The sequence below is a fragment of the Marasmius oreades genome, chromosome 1 (assembly GCF_018924745.1).
Source record: "Marasmius oreades isolate 03SP1 chromosome 1, whole genome shotgun sequence".
Classification (NCBI taxonomy): Eukaryota; Fungi; Basidiomycota; class Agaricomycetes; order Agaricales; family Marasmiaceae; genus Marasmius; species Marasmius oreades.
Genome location: NC_057323.1, coordinates 5,756,747 through 5,781,187, shown reverse-complemented (window position 1 = coordinate 5,781,187; position 24,441 = coordinate 5,756,747). Strand labels below are relative to the sequence as shown.

The window sequence follows — 24,441 nt, the reverse complement described above, 5'->3', positions numbered from 1 at the left end:
TTGTCACGGGGAACATGCCAGGAACACTCCACCAACTAACGATTCTAGCAACGCATTCAAACTCAGTTATAGTTAGGAAAGAACGAGGCTTACTTCCATCACATTCAGTTCGGAGAGACGAGGTCTTCTTCGCATTCTGCTTTGCTTCAATGTCTTCATCCGAGATACAATACGCTTTCCCGAATTCCCACAACTGTTGCGCCAACGTCAGAAAGTGGTCATCCCGGTAAGCAATATATGCTTTAGTGGCTGCGTATCCGTGTACCCTATATACGATATCAATATGTGGAATCTGTCGAAAACACGGACTGCAACTCACAGATAATTGAGTACCTATTGTCATGTAATTGAAAGTTAGCTTTCGAATCTGAATCGTAAAGGAAGAATCTGACACTGATGTAGGAACAACTAGTTAGTTACAGACACCAGAAGAAATCGAGAATGCGAAGCATACAGGTCTGAGGACACTAATTCTGCCGCCGCTTGTGGGAGTTGATCTTGCAGAATTTCTCGATAAGTCGTATTGCGAGTTATTGTGTCTAATTCCGCCATTTGGGAGTAAAGGGTGGGTAGTCCTTGAACTAGAACTAGATGTAGGATTTGAGCTCCGTAGGCATGCTTGTTTCAAATGGTAAACTCACAGTTATCATAAAAACTTAATGTTCCGTTTGTGTCTGTTGTAACGGTCACCTCGATATCTATGGCGCCCCTGGCGGTCGATACTTTCTCTTCGTATGAACGGTCTTTAGTCTGCATCGATAGGTTAATTTCGTGGTAGCTTTAGATCAAGCAAATTCATACTAAGTTGGTTGATGGTAAAGGGGGACCTTGGGCAGAAACGTCAAAGAATAGAAAAAGAAATAGATAATGAAACAAAAAGAACGGAAACATGATTCGAATGGATGGGATGGGCACCAAGTAAGGACAGTCTGAGCAGTGAGGATACGAAGTGAAATCACTTGGAGAAGCCTCCCGTTGGTGTGGAAAAGAGAATTTGATTTTCGCGGTCTTGACAGTTATACGTGAAACAAACCAGCGCCGTGCGTGCGAGTTTATCAGAAAAAGGTTGACATATCAGTGAATAAAAAATGATGATCCTCACGATGAAAGCCGCTCTATCTCATTAACTATACAGACCTCTATCGTCCTCGCTTGAGCAGAAAACAGAAAAAGGGCATTGTAATGTCAGCTTGGAACATTCTCGACAACGGTAGAAAGATTCAACCATTAAATGTACATCTGCCGTTCGTTCCTGAAGGTTTGCTGAAGCTTGTTCCGTGGCGCACTACAAGATATTCAGAGTGGCGACAATAGTAGAGTCATTTCATTCAGAAATACGGAGACAAGCGCTTGACAGGCTCGGCGAAAGATGTTGTACGGGTACAAGGGCCTGATGAAGTTCAAGAATGATGATTGACAGGCTGCAGTCGAACAACGCCAAAGCGAGGAAAAATTCTCGGGTATTGGTCGGAGTCTGTCGGAGTTTCAACATTCAACCGTGGGTAGTCATTAAATTCCCACGTGTCACTGTATCTCTTTCTCTCTTTTTCCCGATCCGTGATAGTCCAACAACCTTCCCAACGGTTAAGATATGTATCTCTAGAGCCAAGAATAGGGTCATCACGCACATGCTCGCGTTCACGATGTCATAGGCGAAACCCGGCCTTATCTCAATTAAGACTGGAAAAAACCCGGATTTACATTTCTTACCTTTCTATTACCAGATACTACCACTGCCCGCGTTTTGGGTTGAATGGGTTTAATTCAAGTGTATGACGATGACGATGGTCTTCCATGAATTAGGATACCCCCCGAAGAGAAGTCGAGCTTGTTTTTGAGAGGTACGTCAGGACCTTGATTCGGAAAGCGGAATTATATCTGGAAAATATCGCTCGATTTATCCTACTATTTTCCTCGACTATGATAAAGACCGTAAAACTCTGTTCCCCAGGTCCGTCGGTCTTGTCATTGCGATGAAGTCTGTCGTCCTCGCTTTGTTACTCGCAGGATATGCCTCCGGGCATACCATCTTCCAGGTACAGTTGTTGCCATCGTAAAGCGTATCGTTCATCTTTATTGACCAACGTTTAGAAAATGTATGTGAATGGTGTCGACCAAGGCCAGTTGACTGGGATTCGAGTGCCCGACTACGATGGAGTAAGTCAGAGAGCCCTTCCTCCTCTTGCGGAACATTGTCGGAACTCAACCTTTCTTTTCTTCTCCTACAGCCGATTATGGACGTCACCTCCAACGGTTCGTGCTCCCGCTCGTCGATCTATCTTCATCCACAATCCGCTGACTCGGAGAGATAGACATCATCTGCAACGGAGGTATCAATCCCTACCACCAACCCATCTCCCAGGCGGTCATCAACGTTCCAGCTGGCGCACAAGTCACCACCGAGTGGCATCACACCCTCGGTTCGACCGATGTACTCGACGCGAGCCACAAGGGACCTATAATCACTTACCTGTCAGTTCGTTCTCGACCACTCCTATTCTCCATCACTGTTTGGAACAGCACTTACTTACCTATCGTGTCAAACTCAGAGCTAAAGTCCCCAGTGCGACCCAATCCACGGTCACCGGCCTCAAATGGTTCAAGATTTACGAAGACGGTTTCGACGCATCCACAAACACATGGGCTGTGGACAAGTTGATCGCGAACAATGGAAAAGTCACCTTCACGATTCCCAAATGCGTTCCGTCAGGCCAATACCTGATGAGGCATGAAATTATTGCGCTTCATGCTGCAGGCTCCTACCCCGGTGCTCAATTCTATGTATGTCCCCTGTTTTTGAACTTTTCCCTTTTCTTTTTCCTACGTCGTTGACTTGTTCTCTTCACTTGTCAAATAGATGGAATGCGCTCAAATCAATATAACTGGTGGTGGAAGCGCTTCGCCTGCTACCGTCAGCTTCCCGGGAGCATATAAAGGCACGGACCCTGGTATCACACTGAGCATTTATTACCCTCCTGTTACGAACTATGTGATCCCAGGCAATTATCCGACATCTTGTTCCGGGCTTTAACCTACTGATGATTGAACATTAACAGGTCCGAAGGTCTTCACTTGTTAAGGTTATCTTTTATCTGACTTGCTACTTAATTTATGTGGGTACGTATTACGCATTGACGATTGAACCTGTGTATTGTGGTCTTCCAATTGAGCTTTAATGTTGAAAATGGAATGATTAGAGTAATTATAACACCGGAGGCCGTCGGTAGTCAGTGCAGCCTCGGCATTTATTCGTATCTCGTAAGCACGGCATCAAATCCCTGGAAAATGTGGTGCCGAGAATTTGGCCCCCGCACCGATGCGACGGCCGGAGGCATGTGCATCACTCCAAGGCGTCAATCGAAGTTACTAGTTTGAAACTTGATTGCTGCGTACTGACCGCCAATTTGAGCTACTTGGACATGATAAATGGTGTGTTCATGCTCCGAAATGACTCACGAACTATTATCGATTGATTATCGATTAGACAAAAGCCCGACTTCCGTCACCAAAATGCCTGCTGTCGTGGGCTCGGCGTTTAAATAGGTCCCAGTGAAAGCCGACAATGTTCTGGCCCGGGCCTTTGACATAATGGGATTATGGGCTAACTAGATTCGAACTGGCGCCCTTTTCATACTTCTGACAGCAGTATACTTGGTGCACTAACTTCGAATACTTAGTCATGCCATAATTAAAAGTAATCCCAGCGGTGATCCGGTGAACGGGGAGATTTGACAAAGCGTTTTACGACTCAGTAATCATGAAAACAAATTCCCGGGCCATTGTCGACTTGTCGTTCGAGAGGAAATCGTTTCTTCTTTCCACATCTTCCCTCGTGCAGAGCCTCTAAATATTACGAGTTGAGTGTTTTCTCTGCTGTCCTTCATTTATTCGAAACTCCTTCTATCACTCTCCAAGTCCCTATTGTTTCTTCTTCTACATAACTACCGAGATCTGCTACCCGGCTGTCATCGATGATCTCGTGTCATCCACTGGTACTAGTCCGCGCTTTTGAATATTGAGTATGAAAAGCGAAAACATCGGATTGGTTGGTAGCGCTTTACAGTAAGTAAACACTCTGGTCCAAGGCGAATGTTCAATTGGAGTAGAACTAGCGGAATCCCAAGGCTTCTCACTCTATGCCACGTCGTACGGGAGCCCGAGGGGCGCCTGTTCTTAGATATTTTGGGGCACAGTGTTTATAAGAAGGGTTTGGAAGTTGATGAGACCATAGTCTCAAACGCCTCCTCGACAGAAAAGACTGCTCTCTATTCCAATGCTAGTCTACAACGGAAAACTTGGCACGTTTGCTACCTTCGCGTACAATGAGTCCATTACCATCGTCTTTCCAGCGGGCTTCGCCCTGAACGATCCAGTCTGTGCGTTTTGGCAATGGACCCAGGATGCTGCAAATCGGAACAAAAAAATAAACGTGAACGAGGTATGCAATACCTCTTGCCACTGACTACCCTGATTTCTCTACTAAATGTTTCGTAGTTAGGTTTTATCAGCTCTGTCACGACGAAAAACGATGAATACAAGCTCACCTTTACCTTCGACTTTTACGGTTTCAATGTCACTGTTGCAGGCGATGCCAGTACAATCGAAGTGTCATTGTTCAATCCAGCGAACAACCAATCCGCTGCTACAAAGTTGGAACGACAGTATAACAATTTGGTGCAGTTTCGCTCTACGGCCGTGTTCACCGGGAAGCTAAACTGGTTCAAATACGCGGAAAACGAGATGTTGACTCTCGTCATTCCTCGCGGTGTGTCTAACGGTGCCCCCGTTGGCCTGTATCATCAGTGGACTGTCGATGCCTCGGGAGTCGAAAAGGCGAATAATGCTGTAAATTCCACCTTCCGAGATGTCAAAACCGATGCAGATGGTGAAACCAAGGGGACGTTTGGTGATGGGTACTACACCTATAAGGTCACTCTGCGGAGCAACGGAAAGGAGGTCGAAATAGTCATGTCCAACCCGAGCCATGCCGAGACTAAAAACGAACTGAAGAAAGTCTATGGCTACTAAAGTAGTGGTATTGTATGGTACTTGAAAGCGCCAAAAAACAAATGCAGATTTTGTGTAACTTTGAGTCAAAAATTCTTCGCACAGTCGGGAATAGCCTACTTACGGTTCAGAATTAGCGTTTATGATGATCCACGCACTAGTTCACCTAAATACAACTTTGAGAAACCCTTGTACGAATTAGTATACTGTAATTATTACCTGCCGAAAACGTGATCTTCCCGGCGTTCGGACCACCGGACCGAATCGCAATCCCGGGATTTGCCAGTTATTCTACTGATCGTGACAGTCACGTAACTCCTCAATCTCAAACGACCACGAAACCACGACGCCATCAACGCCTCAACGAAGCACGAACCTTCTCGGTCTAACGCATCAATGAAAGATAGTAGTCAATAGAAAAGAAATTTGTGGGTACAGGATAGGAAAGAGGTAGAGGAATCGGAAATTCTGATGACGTTCCCCTCGCTCCGGTTAGTCTGCGATACATTCAGCCGCCAGCGTCGAGCGACAATCGTTCAGAAGGATTACAGACTCAATAATTTTACGGCTCAAAGTCAAATAGCACGGTCTGGAGTGTTCTCGTTGGTTTAAAGAAGAACGGCACGCGCTTGTTCGACGCTCGGTGAGTAACTCGAGCATAGTACGTCGATAACACCCGTTAATTATTTTGTGTGCATAGTCCACCTTTCCTTATTCGCTAAGGTCGTATCAAGAGTGCCTCCCATTTCCATTCCCAAGCTTTTGCCCCCCCAAGCGGCCAGGTATTCTATAGGGTCGATTGTATGCCTTGTTCCAAAGGGATTCGCCATGTCTTTCTACGCTACCGGTTGGCCTCGGACGAACAGAACTTAGTGATACCTGGAAGCCAAACGAGGATAATGGTATAAACAATGATCAAGAAGCAGTGTGAGCACTTGCATCCTATCAGTCGGTTTTCATTCATGTTCCTAGTCGTTCATTACCCTCGTACACCCGCACAATTGACTCAGGTGCTAGTGAGGATTTTCAGTGTAGAGCAGTCCTATATGTATCCTACCCGAATTGAAAATTGAGCTCTTACTCTTTTCTTTTTTCCTTCAGGAACAGCATATGTCAACACTGGCGAACGTTTTGGCAGGATCGTACCTGGACGCTCAGTGGGTTTCAGGGATAAGTGAGTTTCAGGCGGATGGCATTGGGTGCTACGAGGATGCTGACTTCCAGCACTTCTTTAGAACGGAGGGTTTCGTATCCTCGAAAACCCCTGCCTTGGACATTTCGGCGATTTCGGTCGAAGCTCCGATCTCTATGCGGACGCGCCTGCCTTTAAAGGTCGAATCGTGCAATTGACGGACATTAATCTGACGATAAATCCGGTTGAGGAAACTCTAGTACTCGTGGGAGGGTCGGATTCCAAATTTCTTGTGTGTGTGTTTTCACCTGAAGTTGCAACGAACGCCCTTTACTAGTTCTGGTGGAGTCAATCCTGATTGTCCCACGAACTAGGCAATCTTCCCTCGACTGTTGTTGACGTCGAGTCAATATCGTCGGCTACTGATATCACCCTTCCAGAATGCTCAGCACCGGCGCTGTCAGTGGTTCCCGCCGTTTGATACCGGAAACATCAGACATCTAGTGTTGACGGGGCATCTGATTCTTTGTTTAGTTTAGGTCGAGACGGCGGCTGGATATTGATGGACAGATAGCAAGAAGTACTCCGCGGACTCCTACAGGTAAGCGAACATTATGCAAAACTATCTGAGGTTTTACGGTATTAGGTTCTGTGAGGAGGTGTGAGGAGATAAGAGGGTATCACTAAGACTCGAACTCAGTCTAATACACCGTGCCGAGTCGATGATCCCGTTTTGCAATTTTTGTTGCTTCCTGTACTATCTTGACAGAATCTATTTCTGACCTGGTGTTTTTTTAGTTAGATGCAATATTTTCCGTCGTACGCCCCGCTATTGATGGTCAGTGCAAGTTGGAACTCCGAAGTGTTAGCTCTCTATCTTCTTTATTACCGATTATTTTTCAAATTTACTGATTTTTTTATGTCTGGATCATTTTCACACATACGTCGTTGTCATGTCATCGAAGGTTTCTTTCCAAATTCTTTTCGTCTTTTCACTAGCAATGTAGGCGAAGCCTGTCTTCCTTCCTTCATTACCAGTGCGCCGTCGCCACGACGATGGGACATGGTCACCTCGTAGGAAGCTCCGGGCACCCCATATGCTATTCAGTGGCTCGTGACACCGGAATCGTGAAGGATCGGCGTCGTCTCCCCAGTTTTGATTCATGCTAGGGCGGAAGCCTGTGGAGTTACGCCCGTCTTATCTTTTCTCAGGAACTATGACAGATCCGTTGCTTCAAATCTGGTGATTGTTTCTCGGCTGCGACCTAAATAATTCTTGTTGCTCACACGAGATGCCAGATGCCATTAATAGCCCATATATTTATAACTGTCAATACTCCAGGGGTCAAATTTCCTTTCGTCCCCCTCACTTGAAACCGCGTGTATTCCTCGAGGTTTGTTCCCCCGCCCTTGCTGTGTTGGTGCATCCACCGGGTAGTGAGAGCTGCCAAGTATTCCTCCCCTTTCCATGAACCTTTCGGTCACTGAGTGTCAATCTTTTCAATACCACCTGGCTAACCTACCATTCACTCGCTACTCATTTCATGGTTTTCTCTCATTGGTTTTATCTTTCCCCCCTAATTCTCAAGGCTGTTCTTGCACAGTCTCCATCCCTGCCTTCAGTGACGTCAGCCAACTTGGTATGATTTGTACTACTGTCAACATTTGGCGAAACTAAACTGTTAATGCAGACCAAAGAACGCACATATGAAGAACTTGTAACTTTGGCAAGTGCCGCGATTGACATAGACACGGACGCTGTACCACCAAATAGCAATGGAATCTTGACGTTTGGTGACCACTGTGAGGTTTATCTTTGAGATCAAGAACATGTACTGAACTCCAAATCTATATCTAGTTTCGATAACACCTGTTCTCCACTCCCAGATGGCAGAATACGATATCCTAACCCACAACACCACATATCGAGATTTTTTGCAAGTTCAGCTGACTCAGGTGTCGGCAGAAGTAATGAATGCATCAGAGTATGTTTTTATAAAGACTCCTTTGTTTTTATACTGAGTATAGTTATCAGTGTCAGCCCTTCCTTCTATTCGAAACTTTTTGTGCGCTGACATCATATACGAGATCAGGCTACTCTGTTCACCTTTATGTAGGTTGCATCATCATTTCAACGGGTTCCTACATACTTAAATCGCACTCTGTATGGAGGGAGTATGGATATGCCGCCAGCAAAGCATATATCGCCTATCAAGATGACCGCTACATGACGATAGCGCAACAGTTATGGGATTTTGGGAGGTCATACTCCATCTCAGACGAAGAAATTGAATCTAAGAAATCGGCTCGAAAGTCCCTATCTCTTCGAACCGAATGCAATGGAAGTGAGTGCATGATTGGTACCGTTTTGACTAGCTTATGCTTGAATATTGGCAGAATCATTACTCGGTGGCGTATTCTCAGTATGTTCCGATCACATCCTCATATATTCTGGTTCTAATTGATGTCGGGAAGAACACGAATTCGACGAACGGGTTGGTGGATTCTTCCCCTTCCGCGTAGGTGAAGTTTTTTCTCTATACATCCTACACTGCTCAAACTCTCAGATTAGGGCCTTCTTTACGTGAGGAACCTGGCGTATTTCTATGTGTATATCGAACACTTATACTTGCCCAGCCTGTCAGCCTTATTGGGGGAGTTAACCTCGAACAACACGTACACTCAATACGCCAACCGAACCCTACAATTTCTCAAGAATTTCTCATACTTTCCCCACTCAAACGGCCCTCAAAACGAGAAATCCGTCTTTGCCTTGGAGAATGTCAATGATGGCTTCTGCCTTAGTACAGGTTTTCCGGCATGGTTTCCAGATACCGGAACTATCATTGAGGGACTGTCTATCCTCGCGTCTAGCACAAATGATACATCGATCGATGGCCTGTTGAGTGGTTTAAGTTGCTCTTCCTCTTGGGTATATGTCTGATTCCCATTGTGAATAGCCTTCAAGACGCAATCAATTCTTCCACCGTCTACCGGGACAGTAAACAGCTGGATGGGGTGATACAATTGTCAGGGGTACCATTGGGCTTTCCATCAGGTGACGCGTACCTGGTACGAGGGCTTGCGACGGCGTACAAGAGGAATCAAGTCCATCCGACGATGAGGGAATATGTGAAAGAATTCATCACTGTTCAAGTAAGTGGTAACGTTGCCCTACTGTCGCTCCACATCTCATCAAATCGAGTACTTAGTATAATGCCCTGCTCGACAATTCGACCCTCGAACAATCAAATATATACGTAGACCCAGGGACCGGACCTCTCGACCGAATACCGCAACGAAGTCTCAGCAAATCAAACCAAACATACGCTGCTATGGTCTTTGTTCAGGCTATCAATCCCGACAACAGCACGAGTCCAGGAGGCAATGGCAAGCCACCGTCAGGAACAGGTTCAGGAGCGTCATCACCCGGGACCAAAAACGCGACCAAATCTGGCGAAATAGCAGGAGGAGTTGTCGGGGGTTTAGCATTCATTGGCCTGCTTTCGGGGTTGACCGCATGCCTTTGTATTCGCAGAAGGAGGAGGAGGCGGGGACTCGGGAAACTTCCATCTATATCATACCTGATCTCTCCATTCCAGATACCAGGTTCCAGCGGCGACACTTCTCCCATATCACCGATAACTCGAGTTAAACGCAAACAGTGGTTGAGTACTTTGTACTCTCCGCAAGGGGACAGGACCACCCCTGGGACATCTCCGGTATCTCTGGTATCACGAGGAATGCGTGTGAAATCTCGGTTATGTCCTCCTCCGAGGTCTCCTGTCCAAGAACCTACCGTGACGCCCTCAAATGTTCAACGGGAGGTCGGAGAAGTCGATTCTGGTGTCCCACTCAACGAGGACCCACACGCGAGGTTCAATATCATGTCGACGGCAGAGATGGCTAGAATCTTGAACGCGCGGTTACAAGCTGAATCCTTGCAAAATGAAATGCCGCCAGCGTATCCGGAGAGTCAGATTGGGTAGTTGATAATGCGTGTTGCAAGGACACATTAGGACAGGTTTGATTTCGCTTTGGTTGATTGGAATTTGGGGGGCACTCTAATTTGTTTTGAAATCTATACGTGGACAGTATTCTTATTCTAGGTCAATTGTTTCAACGCCTCCTGTAATAACGTGTACTGGTTCCCTGTATTCAAGAAGATTTTTTTCAGGACCGTTTTCGATATGTAAAAAAAGGACTTACGCATAAGAACCGACCTTCCCGAGAATCCTCTCATCGTCTTCAACAACCACTCCAGATCCAACATCATTTCGCCCTCTCTATCTACATCTCCACCTCCCCTGCGACGAAGCCGGGAAAATTCGATCTCCTTCAAAAAGACCATTCCGATACTCGTCCACAACATCCCTAATATCGGCACCACGAACGCCGACGACCGCACATTACCATTACCACCGTTACTAGACGCTTGCCCTTGTCTCAGGAGCTGCACAGAAGCCTTCGCCGATACGAGCGATTTAGCCAGGGATTGTGGGTCGGTGTGGATGAATAGCGAGTGGAGTTGGATACATGAGGTATATGCGATTGTATGAGTCAACAGGACTACACTGAACCCGAACCCGCTGAACCCTTGAGATGTGGGGTCTGCGTTACGGTCTACTCCATCCATGGCTGTTGGAGGAAGTCGGGAGGTGATGAAAGAGTCGATAAGGTTGTCGAGCGCTTTGAACGAGTCGAAGAATTGTCTTTTTTCCGTGTCTGATAAATCTGGAGGATCGAATGAGCCAAGGTTGGTATACACTGAAGGAAGGGAAAGGGACGGACTAGAGTCAAAGCTTGATGTAAGTGTCGCTGCTCTATTGAGTAGAATCGAACTTTCAGCACACAGTGCCAGTGCATGTACCCCGTACTGCGAAGGGTAGGGACATTAGTAATGTTCAAGCTATCCCTCCTAATGACTACTCACTAGCACTTGTTCATAGTCAGTCAAATCAAACTGCCCCCAAGGCGTACCGATCCCCTCGAATGCATAACTACCAACCATAGCTCCCCAAACATTGCTGAGCATATACACCATCCAAAACGCGTTGATCCTCTCTCCTTCCTCGATGGCCTGCCGAGGGGGCGACATCCCAATCCCAATCCCAATCCCCTGATGAGAGTGAGGGTTAGAGGTAACGGCACTTCGGCTTCCGACCCCACCCCGATGTCGATCTAATCCAGCACCAATCACCACTGAAACAGCTTGATTCAAGTGATACATCCCCTCTACCATCCGGCCAGTATCGAAAAAATAAGTGCTTAATAGGACCTCTGCTTGGATAGAATGTACAGTACGGTGTGGATGGGTCGAGTTTAACATGGTCGGGACTTCCGATAGGGAACGGGGAAGGGAGTGTTGGAGTTGGAGTTGGAGTTGGAGTTGGGATGGACGCTGTTCCCCCGACTCTGATTCTAATTCTGACTCCGAAGCCGAAGATTGAAGATGTGACCCGAGCACATAAATTGTGCCGAGCAGGCCGGGGGTTAGGCTGTCCGAAGGGTGTCCCGGTGCCGTGTCCCAGAAACGAGTAGGGTTTAGGAAAAATCCGAGGTTGAATGATTGGGATAAAACAGACTTTAGGCTGCGGTAAACCAATGACTCATCGTGTATCGTATCGAAGATAGGGTAGGAACACGTACAGCGACTGGTGTCTCTCCAACGACAATTCCGGAAGTTGCGTAGGTACCAATGGTGTAGATGCGTGGATGTGTTCCAGGCTATTTGAACTAGCTTCCGTTACTTGAGAGGATTGGCCACGATCCTAAAACCAGAACATTCTCTTAAGACTTCAACTGGCCGCCCTCACTAATGAACAAACATACTTGACCCTCAGGATACGGTTGAAATAGGCGCAGAGAACCTCGCTCTGGTTTCGGTGCTTCGAGGTCCCTTATCCTCGCTTCAAGACCATAAATCCTCTCTTGGAGCACTTCAGATTCAGTCCTCCCCGAAAAATCTGCATACTCGCATTCTTCGCCTTGGAGAAGATGAGCTCTTCGGGTACATTGGCCGCAGATAGGTCTTGCCTCGTCACATCGCTATCAAAGTAAAGTGAGTATTAAACGTGAACGGTCACTGGTAACCTAACTGGTATGCCCCGACTCACAATTTTCAGCCTTCTATTTTTCCAAAAATCAGAATCGTCGAGGTCAGTTAAAGCGGGATCTTGGAAAAGAGAGAACCTTGGTTCCATACCGACAGTTCGCACAGGATCGCCTGACATTGCGTGCAGAAGACATCCTTTATTCTGTTTGCCGTGTTTTTCCAGTTCTAGGAGGTCTTTATACATCTACTAAACGCCTCAGAGAGTGTCCATAACAAAGCTTTGCGATAATCCCGGACTCGATGGGGAGGCTCTCCAAAAAGACAAATCGAACATGGTACGATTGCGGTCGAGAGAGAGGGATAAGGATCATTTTTTGTTTCCCTCGGGTATGGAATCTCAAGCTCGAACGATAATTATCGTAAAAGAACAGCGCCACGAATGACGGCGTCGGGAAACCGGCTACACGGGCCGTGGATTGAGTAACAACGAGTCAACTTGGAAGGGCGTCACGGTTCTGTCCTGACCTTGGAGCAAAGATGCAATTCGTCATGCGCATCCTCTTCTGCCTGGAATCGAGAGAACATACATAAACCTAAACACCTTCTCGAAAGAGGGAGCAATACGAGGCACACCTTGGAGAAGACCCGCCCCGAATGACAGGTTTCGTCTGACAAAAAGCAACAAGCAGAGAATAGCCTCTCGATACAGCTACTAGGTCCAACGGAATTCCCTTTTCGGGACTGAGTTGAGAAAACATCGGTCGAGGAAGGCGGTATGTACAGGAATACGCATCAATACCTCTCCCGACACGCGACGCCATAAATTCGAATCTTAGCCGTACAATTTCAATGGATTGCACGATCCCAGGACTGGGATTTTTGGGGAAAGGAGAACGATACGAGAATTTTTCGCATTTTCCAGTGTAGTAGCAAGTAGAAGAACCAGCTCGGGGGTCTCTTCAATCTCCTACTGTGGTTTCGTAAAATTGAAAACTACCATGGAAAAAAACAATGATTTAATAACGGAAGAGTCGGGGTGGAGAACATACCGATGCTTTACGCGCTACTCAAGACTCAGAAGCGGATGGCACCACAACCATTGCTACTAACCCGCAGCTTCCGCAGTCGGAACAGCAAATCACCGCTGAAGACGACGCTGGACTGCCGAGTCTTGGCAGATTGAGATCACGGCCGAAACGAGGAACGAAAATACGTTAAATGCCAAAAAATCGAATGTCAACGTCTACGTGAGGGCTGCAGGTACAAGAACTAGTAGATAGTCAGTAGTTAATTATCAATATTCAATATTAAATACCGATTATTGGAATGTGAACATGCGGCGTAAACAAACCATGTTGTTGCTGTTGATTGAATTTAGAACTTACACCCTAATCGCATGGCTCAGGAAATGAAAAAAACAAAAATGTAAATGAATACACTCCTCAGGGGTCCTACTGGTTAAATAAAAAAGCCAATGTACTACTACAAGCAGTTGCCACCATCACCAAAAACCTGAATTATATCATTCCCAGATCAACAAGGATGTTCATAATAGACATCTGGAAGTGAGTGATCAATGCAACAAAGAGTCAGCTTTACTTTATAAAGCCACTTAAAATCGCTTGACTTACCAGAAATGAAAGAACTACATGTCATCTTCCCTAGAATAGTTGTTCTCAGGCCAAACTTGCCGCTCAATCTTGACCTCTGTTGTTTCACTTGTGCCAGACCTCTTTGTGGTTGGGGGAGAGAAGCGGAAACTGTCTTGCTGAGTTGCTGACTGGGTAATATTACTCCTTCCATCCAGGATTCTGATTCTCCGGTTGAGGATAACCAGGAAATTGTTGGAGTAGATTTTTCCAATGATGTCCATCAATATGTTGCAGTAGGCCTTCTCAGGGAAAGCAATAGTTAATGCCATGGTGAGAATGGCAACCACAGCTAGGAAAAACAGTCAGTAACCAATAGTCAATCAAGCTAGGAAGTTTAATATCTTACTGGTGAGGGTCCCTATAAGTTAGTTGAAAACCATTGTTAGCACAAAGAATAAATCATTTTAATTGTTAAAAAAAGCCCACCTGTCTCAACAGTCAACCAAATTATCTTTTTAATAGCATGATCAGTCTCAGGATTAAGACCAGTGCCTCTGTTCCTGGAGAGCTATTGAATCATTATAAGTCTCTGAGAATAAACTTCAACTGAGAATAATCTCACAATTGTGACCATGGAGGTTGTAATAAGAATATCACAGGCTGCACTAATAGATAGCCAGACCTGTATTGGCAAATATCAGACAGCCCAAAAAGACTTCAGACAAGAAAGGAGATACGCACACTAAATTCAGTCTTTGTACTAATAGCAATAGTTCCCAGATTGGTGAGTGGACTGATTTTGGCCCGAATACCACTTGCCATACCAGCTGCACATCCAGCAACAGCCAGCTACAAGTACAGAGTTAGAATCAGGTTCCAGACGAAAGACATTTACTAACAAGAGCAACTAGTCCCCCTAGAATTCTGGATTTGGACAAGACTGAGATCCGATAAGCAAAGAATAGCTGGACAATAGTGCCACCTAGAGAGTTGAGAGGATAAGTAGGGGAAAAATTGGAAGAATTTATTTGCAACATACTAATAGCATTTATAACAAAAACTGAGAGCCAGAGATTCTCCAGGGAAGCAAATGTGGTGACATTGCCAAAATGAGTGCCAAACTTGAAGAAAGCATCTCTGGTGATAAGTGCAGTTTGAATGATATCCAAGGCAAACAGGCCATAAACAACTAATTTCAAGAATAGTCTGTCTTTTGGAAATGCCCAATAGAAGAGGACTATACAGTGAAAGCTTTAATTTCCAAACAACATAGAAGGAGTGGAATAGGAGACTCACAGACTTGAACACATAGGGCACCAAAAAACCCCCAGTTCAAGAAATATCCTATAACCTGGTTGATAAGATAAGTATTATCTAGCCAGTGAACATTGCAAGGTGATGATTCCTACATGATATCCAGCACTGCTCAAAATTCAAGGGTTGGAGTGGTGAGATTAAAAAGTGAAAAGATATATGTGGAACATACGTTGCAGGAGGGTGTACAGGCACATCTCTTTCAGATATCATCTTGAACAAAAGGAGGGTAGAAGTGAGGAATTGAACTACAATTGAATCTTGAGAGTTCTGTCTTTTTAATACCATCCAGGCAGGCACTTAGTATTAATGACACCCTTTCTATCATTGAGGCTTGTGTGCTCCAGATCAGAATAGAATCCACATTGTCCCGAGAACACAGCTCTTTTCCATCAGTCAGTTTTGAAGTATCTGTGATATCCTTCCAACTGAACTTTGTTTATTTTTATATTTTGGCTTGCCATGGATATTTACCTTTGTCCTCTAGCAGTAAATTGTGGGTCCTTGAATCTGAGCACAAGAGACTTGTGGTTGTGCAGGGTAAATTAACCCGATAATGTCGAACCAAGAATCCATAAGTGCTTCATAAATGCTTGAAGTTCAAGAGCGCGAGCTGCGAGAGCTCAACAACTCCATGACATCATTCAATATGTGTGCAAATGATCCGTATGACCGCTTTAATTGATTACTCTCTCCTTGGCGTGAAATCCATTCAACATGTGTGCAAAAGTTTAGTAGGCCATGTGACTAGTTTCAATTCGTTACTTCCTTCCTTGGCGTGGAGTCCTGTCGCTATATTATATTTCTGCCAGTCCAGTAACACTGTTCGGTCATTGGCGCGCTTCTCCCGGTGTCATGTCCAGTGTCAAGCATTCGTAGCCGATCAAATATGGCAAAGGCCGACAACCGTGCTTTTTTCCAATGGCACTTCTTGACTTTCAAGTTGTGAAGAATAATTCAGCTGCACTAGGTACAGTACGGTTTATTGAAATGGAATGCAAGACACGCTTACCGTCTTTTTACTTTAGTCTTTTGAATTCAAACTATCGGACCAGACGTCAGTGGCACGGGTAATTGGTACTTGTGTACACGTACCACGACTTTCTGGAAAAGTTGATTCACCGGCGGCAAGAATAGAAACTCATCACGTAAGGGGGGAACTTGACAAGATCCGTGATCGCAGTGCAACTGACCGTGTACACCCCTGATTATGACTCTCCGATGAAAATCCATCCCCCCAGAACACAAAGCCGTGCCCCACCGTTGGGTATCATTTATATTGCTAGCGTATCTGTTCGAGTCTTAGATGTAGAGTTACTGACTGCAGGATTCTGAAGTCCAAACGTACATGTGTCTCGTGCCTACTCCTATATGCGTCGGCGCATGGTCGCGTTTCTAAGTTTTGTGTTTCTTTGAAAATCAGGGCGACACAACCGGTTAAAAAATTCTCTTCTTCTTTGAGTTCGTTTCCTTAGTACGTGTACGTACCGACAATTCAAGGTGCAAGATCGCCTGAACATTGCGTGAAAGGCATCGACACCCCTTGGTCCTCTGGTCGACGGTGATGTAGGAGTCACCGAGGAGATTTTTATACTTTTACCTACGGCTCTCAGAGTCTTGTTGTGTATAAGCCAACAACGGCTTGCCGGATAATCCCGGAGGAAGCCTCCAAAGAAAAAACGTAAACCATGATGGTTACGATGATCGTGCGACATGCGCCGCCCGGTCGACAGAGAGGAATAAGGCTTTGTTTTTTTTTGCTGCCCCCTGGAGTGGAAACGTGGAACCCCGGCCTCAACGTTCAATCGCCTCGAACGATAATTAATTTCAATTCTCTCAAAAGGTTGAATGAAACGTTGAACCGTTGAACTGTTGCCATGAATAGCGTATCGAGATAACCGGGCGCTTTGGATCGAGTTAACGATGATATTTTGTCCAAAGGCCGCTACTAGGCGTGCCAGTCGCTTGGTAGTCGAAAAACTTGAAAAGGGGACCGTTTTTCTGTCCTGATCCCGGTTTCCCGGGCAGTTTTAACCCCCTTGGAGAAAGATAATTCGTCCCACTGTAAATACTAAATGTATCTCTTCTTCGGTGCTCGACGAGAGAACGTACTCTTGTCGAACAAGTTGGAGGCTCGGCAAACACAGCGGAATGTACAGGAATTATGAATATACACGCACCAAGTTTGTACCATTCTCCATTCACCCGATACAACAACGTCTGCCAGTGAATCATTTGCCATGGGTGTCGGATTCAGGGCGGATGGTACCATAATTATCCCTGCCATCTGATAGTACCCGCAGCACTCCCCGCAAATCACCGCCCCCCCCCTCCAAAAAACGACTAATGACGCTGGAGAATCGAGATCGCTGGCAGCCGTAAGCGAAAAACGAAAAACGAACGACCTTGGACGTCAACAAACCCGTTACCCGTACTGTAGTTGCTTTGGTGCAGTAAGTGGCAATACTTGGTGCTCAATACTACGGCCGCTCAATTGGATATTAACGTGAACTTGGTGCGGCTGAGCGGCTGAGAGAAACCAAAGAAGGCCAAGAACAAGAACTTACATCATTTATAAGCGTTCACGAAGCGTTAACGTTTTAACGTTTACCCGTCGGTGAATATTTGAATATTTGGTTGCGTGCTTTGAGAGAAAACAGAAACAGACCAGTGATGGTGCAATTTGAAGGAGGTAAAAGACGGCAAGGGTGCCATAATTACGGCATTCGGAATTACGCCGAGTTATGCCGAGGTATCCTCGTCTGATGAGAGTGAGAGGTAAAGGTACTGGTATTTCCAATCCCACCCCAATATCAATGCAATCCTGCTCCAATCAACACCGGAACAGCTTTATTCAAGTGATACGTCCCGATTCCCTCTACCATCCGGCCAATATCGAAAAAGTACGCACCTCTGCTTGGATATAACGTACAACACGATCTGAATGGGTGGAGTTTAACATCTGTGGGACTTCCGATAGGGTATGGGAGAGGTATTGTTGGCGTTGGCGTTGGTGTTGCCGTCGGGGTAGACTCTGTTCCACCAACTCCGACGATTCTGACTCCGGAGATGTGAACCGAGCAGGTAAGCAGTGGCGAGGAGGCCGGGGGTTTAAATTGTCCTCAGGATGCGCTATCGGTGTCCCAGAAACGGGTTGGGTTAAGGACCAATCCGAGGTCGAACGATTAGGATAAATTGGGATAAAACAGGATCTATGCCGTGGGTAAACCATCGCTCGAGTTACGGGTATTGTATCGAGGATAGGGCGGAGTTACCACGTACAGCGATTACCGTTTCTCCAACGACAATTCTGAAAGAGGTTGCCCACGATCTTATATACAAACACTAGAGAATCAGAGGTTTGCTTTTTTGTTTTCAGCAGAACAACATACCGGGATACGGTTGAAATAACCGTATAGAGCCTTGCTCCACTTCCAGGGCTGGTGCTTCGAGTTCCCTTAACCTAGTTTCAGGACCATAGCCTTAAATCCTCTCTTGAAGCACGTCAGATCCAGTCTTCCCCGTAAAATCTGCACATTTGCATTCAAGTCTTTCTTCTTCTTCTCCTTGGAGAAGGTGAGCTCGTTGGGTACATTGGTCGGAGGTAGGTCTTTTCTCGTCGCATCGTTAGGAAAGGGACCTGGGGATCGAGGTGAGAATTGAACGTGAACGGTGACTGGTAACCTAGTCAGTACTAAGTAGGCCGCGACTCACAATTTTCGGCCTTCTGTTAAGTTGCCAATCATTGAGGTCAGTTAAAGCGGGGTCCAGGAAAAGAGAGGCTTTGGTTCCGTACCAACATTGGCGCAAGATCGTCTGACGTTGCATGAAGAAGTCATCTACATCGTTGAACCTCTGGTCGGATTAATTTTCCACCGTGTTTCAAAATGGTGATGTAGGAGGATGGTTTATACTTCTCAAGTGACCATCCTCAGAGTGTCACTGCGTATAACAACGGCTTGCGATAATCCCGGAGAGAAGGAGTTCAGGGGAGGGCTCTTCGCAAAAGAAAACCAAACCATGGTACGATTATTGCGTCGGCAACAGAGGGGATGAAGTTTTCTGATTTTTTGCTTCCTCCCCGGGAGTGGAGCCTCGGCAGCCCTCGAACGATAATTAATTCCCGCAAAGGTTGGACGTTGAACTGCGCCACGAACAACGGCATCAGGATACCGGGATACCGGAAACGGGTGGGGGGAGCCTTGGTTTGAGTAACGAGATATTTGTCAAGGACCCTAGGCGTGCCAGCACTTGGTAGTCGGAAAAATTGAAAGGGGACCGTTTCAACCCTTGGAGAAAGACAATTTGTCCAATGTAAATGAATCCCTTCTACTGTGATCGAGAGAGCGCACCGTGTTGAACTTGGAGACTCAGTAAACACAACGCTCATGCTGGGGAAGACCGTCCGCCGGAACTTGAGATGACAGGTACGGTCTGGCAAAAAAGCCCATAAGTAATGGCCGCTTGATATTTGGGTCGAACCGGATTTCGCTTTCGGGACTGTCATTAACATAACGATAATAAGTGATCGGTGGAGGAAGCGGTATATACACGCACTCACTGGTTTGTACCATTTACATTCTCCCGACCCAAAACCATTGTCATTGAAGTTCATGGGACTGGGATTCTTGGAGGGGGGGTAATGATGCGAGATTGATAGTGTTTTCTCGTGCCATAGTAGCCACTTCTTATAGCAGAACTTGAACCATCCCGAACCTAGATTTCATAGAAACTTAGAATTTCAGATACACGACCATGGAATCGGACTTCCGAGACATACCGACTCAGGTCTAGGTGTCAGGATTCAGAGGGTGGTTGGCACCACAATCATTCCTATTACCTAGTACACACAGTACCCCGGCAAGTCACCGTCCCTCAAAACGACGCTGGAGAATCGAAGTCAGTGATTATGGCCGAAAACGGAAAACAAAATACGAAGAAAAAAAAAACCTTAAACGTCAACAAACCCGTTACCCACACTGATTAATATCAACGTCTTCGTGAAGGTTTTGGTGCGAGAACTAGTAGGTAGCTACTAGTAAGTAGTCGATTCAATACCAATACTGTTGGAATGTTGACATGAACGTGCGGCCAAGAGACCAAAAAGAAGAAAGTCACCAAGAGACAACAAGAACTTACAACATTGAGCGTTCAAACGTTCACAAAGAGTTCAAGTTCACCCGTTTATCGATTATCCAGAGGTAGTTGCGTGCTTTGAGAGAAAAAGAAAGGACCCTGCAAAGGTGCAATTTAGCCGCACTGTGATGGTAGTCAAAGAGTGAAAGATTCGGAACCAGGCCGAACTTTTCCATGAATCCGTGACGTCATGCCAGAACCACCGTGTCACCTGCTTTTAGACTTTTAGTCTGGATGGCCCATAGCAGTGAGAACCAGTAGACAGATAGTAAGCATAGAGACTCGTAGTACGCGTAAAGCCCCGTATGTACGTCCAGGTATAGTCTTAAGAAGCTGTGAGGACACTGGACAGCGGCGGCATGACAAGGTTTGGACGCAGTTCAGCCCGAGTGCAGCCACAGTGCTAAGAGGATAATATAATTTCCGTATAATTAATAGGTCGACGAATGAGCACCCTGATAGTCAACCTGAAGGAATGATATTTAGAATATTTACCAAATCGAATTCATTGTCAAATTTTCCACACATGCCCGGGGGCAATCAAGCTAAATTTGCCCTCCCTTCGAAAGAGTCTGGTCGCCGCCGTAACCCGTAGTCCAGCCTGGATACCTGTGGGAATACAAATTCACCAATCCATCTCAGAACGACGAATGAACGAATAGAGTGTAGCGGGCTGTATACCATCTCGTGAAATGACTTCTTGGGCTTGTTTGAAGCGCTGTCTTCCATACTAGTCCTGCAGTTGACGATTTTCATGAAAAATTTCAGCTCGCAAATGGGAAGCAGAAGGTGGTAGTGGAAATCAAAAATCAGTAGCAAAGTTTTCCGCTTTGTTCAGGAAGAAATTTCTGATTCTGGTTATTTGTACCCACAAGGTTAAACCAGTATGGTTTCCATCCTGATGCAGTCTGAGGTCTGGGAATTTTGGAATATGACTACTTGAGCTGAGGAATTAAAAATGTCGTCAATCAGCAAGAAGAATTCTGTACCATATTTGACTTTACTGTGTACTCTACAGAACCTCGTGGCAATTAGTAATACCTAGCTATAGTCTGAAAACTCATCTGGTATTCCTCACAGCCTCCCAGCACATTTGCAGCATGTAAGCATCTCAGAACTCTTTGGCAGTGGTGTTGCAATGACTGAAGTTCATTATGATACTCAACATCTGATATCATAAAGCCAGTGGTATGGTGCATGATCCATTGCCATGTCATCTTTGACCAAATCTTCATGTGGTTTTTGCTGAGATGGGCCAATAGTGTCAATATACTTTGAGATCAACATCCAATCTGATCTTTCTAAGTCAAATCAGGAGAGTGATTGCCAGGAAGTATAAAATCATTTTCAGATATACCATAGTACAGGCTGCCAGGGACAATTGATAATCTGATATCTCAGATGTTGTTGTTAATGATCAAGTGAACTGATTTAGAAAGCCATTGAAAAATGTCTCAGGTATACTACTATTGCCAGGGTACTGCCATATTTACTGGTCATATCAAGTTGTTCATCATTATTGACTAGGCAATGTGCAAGATTATTACAAAACTCATGCAAGGCTGTTTATCCTTTGGACCTTGATAGCTTTAACAGCTTCAAATAAATACCCCTCTCTCAGTGTTCACACATCATCTTCATTGCTCTCTCCCTACCACACAAGAGTGCTCCTGCACAGTCAACATCTGTACATCCAATGACATCAATAAAGGTATGAATTGGCTCAATAACATCATGTTCATAAATTGACTGAATCTAAACACTGGTTACAGGGTGATGAACATACATATCTAGACCGAGTTTCCATTGCTCGTGCTGCCTTGGATGTGTTTACCACATTTCCAGCAAATGCTACATTGATTTTAACACCTTCAATGTTTGGCAGGTATTTTCTTAAAAGAGTAGAGAGACAAAATTCAAAAATATATTCAGCTGACCCCTTGGATTGGACTCAAGCCACTCTCATCTCTCAAATGATAGAATTTGATATCATGACCTACAACACAGCCTACAGAGAATTTATACACACTCAAATTGCAAATGTGTCTTTTGACTTAGAAGGGTCTGTTCACTCTACATATAAATATGCCAAAACTGAGTACTTATAAATCACAGATCCAATTACACAGTAAGGGCTATTCTTTGAATTTGATAGACTGTAACATTGAGACTCAAATATTAGATAAAAACAGCTCTGTAAGTTTGGATGCTCATCTTAATTCTCAATATGTTAACAGACTATAATACATGGAGTCTATATGGATATACAGCAATTAAAGGATACACTGCCTATCAAGATGACAGTTTTTTAAACTCAGCACAGATGTACTGGAACATGGGATGGCCATTCTTCATCTCAGATGAGGCTATTAAATTGGGCAGAGTTGCAGGCAAGTCCCTACCTCTTTGAACAACTTGTTCTGGATTTGGAAATTTTAGTGAGTTTTGTTCTTATACCAGTTTTTTTATAATGACATTCTTCATTCTTAGCACAATTTCTGCCTGGTGGTGTATTTGTAGTAGGTTTCACAGAATCTCTCTGCCTTTACCTTCAAGTATCAACTAACACCTTGAAGTCATCTTCACCTACAAGTGGAGAGATTGACCCTGGAACTTCTGGGTAGGTTGCTTCCTCATCATACACCTCCCATATTGCTTACACATCACTAGGGCATTTCTATTGTGAGAAATCAATCTCAAGTTTCATCTCCTGTTTGCATATCTTACATGCTTGTTGTAGACTTTCAACACTACTTGCTGAAGCAACGTCAAATGACACATATATCAAAGCTGCAACTCAAACATCTCAGTTCCTTGAAAAATTCCCTGTAGTAGAAGAGACTGAGACCATACTTTCTGGTTTGGAAGATAACACAACAAACTGTAGTGGTTCTCCCCCTGGAGCTTTGAAGCATTGGTATCCAACAACTGGAGATCATATTGAAGGATTGAGTGTCCTTGCATCTATAAATAGTACATTATTAAAAGAGTTGAGTTTTGCTTGCTTTCCAAATTTTTGGTGCTTCCATTCTCATGTTTTACTTTGAAGCCTTCAACGTATGATTCTTTCTCAAACCTTGGGGCGGCGGAATCAAAGGCCAGATGGAATCCTTGATATAGGTCCAAATTATATACAAGGATTTCCAACTGGTGATCCCTTCTTGGTGCGCGGGCTTATGACTGCATATCGGAGGAACCTCACTGGTGAATCAAGTGACTATATCAAGAGCTTTATAGATATTCAGGTGATTCACCATTCAGAATTTCTCTGAACTCATCATTTATTTTGTTAATCCAGTATAATGCCCTACTCAACAATGCCACATATCCTGGAACAAATATGTATGGAGGTTCTTGGATTGGCCCACCATCACGAATTCTTAACGGCATTAACCAGACTTTTGCTGCTATGGTACTTGTGCAAGCAATTGGTCTTGCCCCTTCCCCATCTCCTTCCCCTACATCTACAAAAACTGGCACAATAGTAGGGGGTGTTGTTGGTGGTGTGACTTTCATTGCCATTGTCACTGGTCTCATTCTTCTTTTTCTTCATAAGAGAAAGCAAGGCCACCAAGGTCCCACTTCAATTCTTGCATCTTCTACTCTATCTGTATTCATTACATCTCATCCTCCTTCCACATATGGAATCACTCCCTTTATACTGCCTGAACCATGGGAGATGGATGTTGCACCAAAACCTGCAAAGGCTTTCATTTCTCACCCAAACGTTCAGCCAGCTGCAGATAAAACAGTGGATCCAGGGAACTTGATACAGGGCCAGCACATGGTAGACCAACCAGAAGTAGAAGAAGTTACTAGCCATAATGGGGACAACCTTGATTCCAGATTCCAAGAGATGTTAACAGCTCATCTGGTTAGAATCTTGAATGCACATTTGGAAAGAGAGTTGTTGCCACCTACTTATCAAAGTCAGCTTGGGAGTGATGCATAGTGGAGGGTCAGTGTAGCTGAGATAGGTACACTTTTTAGTAGTTACAAGAGTTTTGTGTAATACAGCATATTTATTATCTTCACAGTGTTTACAACTTATTGCTCATTCATACCTTCTAAGTTGACAAGGTCAAGGCATGACTTTATAACTGACAAATTCGTGCTGAAGTCCAATGAGTTGCCAGTGTCTGACAGCTGGGGTAGTCTTGCCTATAATCACTGAATGGTGGAATACTGTTTTGACTCTTTAGGGG

At 45.0% G+C, this 24,441-nt stretch overlaps 7 protein-coding genes across 7 annotated transcripts; 4 read left to right on the top strand and 3 right to left on the bottom strand.

Annotated features, from left to right (window-relative positions):
* Positions 1-3: 3 nt before the first annotated feature.
* Positions 4-1,411, bottom strand: E1B28_002014 (uncharacterized protein; the record flags this gene model as incomplete). Its single annotated transcript, XM_043147996.1, has 8 exons — positions 1,226-1,411; positions 1,103-1,151; positions 802-1,008; positions 642-750; positions 455-587; positions 334-393; positions 94-266; positions 4-44 (listed from the first exon to the last, which is right to left on the bottom strand). Exons 3-8 carry the CDS (start codon positions 889-891, stop codon positions 4-6), a joined length of 606 nt encoding a protein of 201 aa, XP_043016710.1. The 5' UTR covers positions 892-1,008; positions 1,103-1,151; positions 1,226-1,411.
* Positions 1,412-1,543: 132 nt separating this feature from the next.
* Positions 1,544-3,171, top strand: E1B28_002013 (uncharacterized protein). The gene is made up of 7 exons (XM_043147995.1): positions 1,544-2,036; positions 2,092-2,157; positions 2,229-2,253; positions 2,313-2,472; positions 2,550-2,781; positions 2,858-2,999; positions 3,057-3,171. Exons 1-7 carry the CDS (start codon positions 1,974-1,976, stop codon positions 3,077-3,079), a joined length of 711 nt encoding a protein of 236 aa, XP_043016709.1. The 5' UTR covers positions 1,544-1,973; the 3' UTR covers positions 3,080-3,171.
* A 991-nt stretch (positions 3,172-4,162) lies between these two features.
* E1B28_002012 (uncharacterized protein) lies at positions 4,163-5,094 on the top strand. The gene is made up of 2 exons (XM_043147994.1): positions 4,163-4,438; positions 4,495-5,094. The coding sequence occupies exons 1-2, from the start codon at positions 4,274-4,276 to the stop codon at positions 5,026-5,028; spliced, it is 699 nt and encodes a 232-aa protein (XP_043016708.1). The 5' UTR covers positions 4,163-4,273; the 3' UTR covers positions 5,029-5,094.
* A 2,589-nt stretch (positions 5,095-7,683) lies between these two features.
* E1B28_002011 (uncharacterized protein) lies at positions 7,684-10,128 on the top strand (the record flags this gene model as incomplete). Its single annotated transcript, XM_043147993.1, has 11 exons — positions 7,684-7,779; positions 7,831-7,942; positions 7,998-8,124; positions 8,168-8,205; positions 8,257-8,484; positions 8,537-8,562; positions 8,615-8,658; positions 8,712-8,723; positions 8,777-9,040; positions 9,100-9,295; positions 9,352-10,128. 11 exons carry the CDS (start codon positions 7,684-7,686, stop codon positions 10,126-10,128), a joined length of 1,920 nt encoding a protein of 639 aa, XP_043016707.1.
* A 116-nt stretch (positions 10,129-10,244) lies between these two features.
* On the bottom strand, positions 10,245-12,438 carry E1B28_002010 (uncharacterized protein; the record flags this gene model as incomplete). Its single annotated transcript, XM_043147992.1, has 6 exons — positions 10,245-10,291; positions 10,349-11,015; positions 11,073-11,730; positions 11,789-11,910; positions 11,972-12,187; positions 12,256-12,438. 6 exons carry the CDS (start codon positions 12,436-12,438, stop codon positions 10,245-10,247), a joined length of 1,893 nt encoding a protein of 630 aa, XP_043016706.1.
* A 1,401-nt stretch (positions 12,439-13,839) lies between these two features.
* E1B28_002009 (uncharacterized protein) lies at positions 13,840-15,313 on the bottom strand (the record flags this gene model as incomplete). Its single annotated transcript, XM_043147991.1, has 10 exons — positions 13,840-14,135; positions 14,193-14,204; positions 14,273-14,354; positions 14,409-14,468; positions 14,528-14,635; positions 14,686-14,768; positions 14,826-15,023; positions 15,083-15,137; positions 15,196-15,208; positions 15,273-15,313. The coding sequence occupies 10 exons, from the start codon at positions 15,311-15,313 to the stop codon at positions 13,840-13,842; spliced, it is 948 nt and encodes a 315-aa protein (XP_043016705.1).
* Positions 15,314-22,596: 7,283 nt separating this feature from the next.
* E1B28_002008 (uncharacterized protein) lies at positions 22,597-24,188 on the top strand (the record flags this gene model as incomplete). The annotated part of the gene is made up of 7 exons (XM_043147990.1): positions 22,597-22,674; positions 22,727-22,755; positions 22,830-22,856; positions 22,907-22,918; positions 22,977-23,225; positions 23,286-23,481; positions 23,535-24,188. The coding sequence occupies 7 exons, from the start codon at positions 22,597-22,599 to the stop codon at positions 24,186-24,188; spliced, it is 1,245 nt and encodes a 414-aa protein (XP_043016704.1).
* Positions 24,189-24,441: the final 253 nt, after the last annotated feature.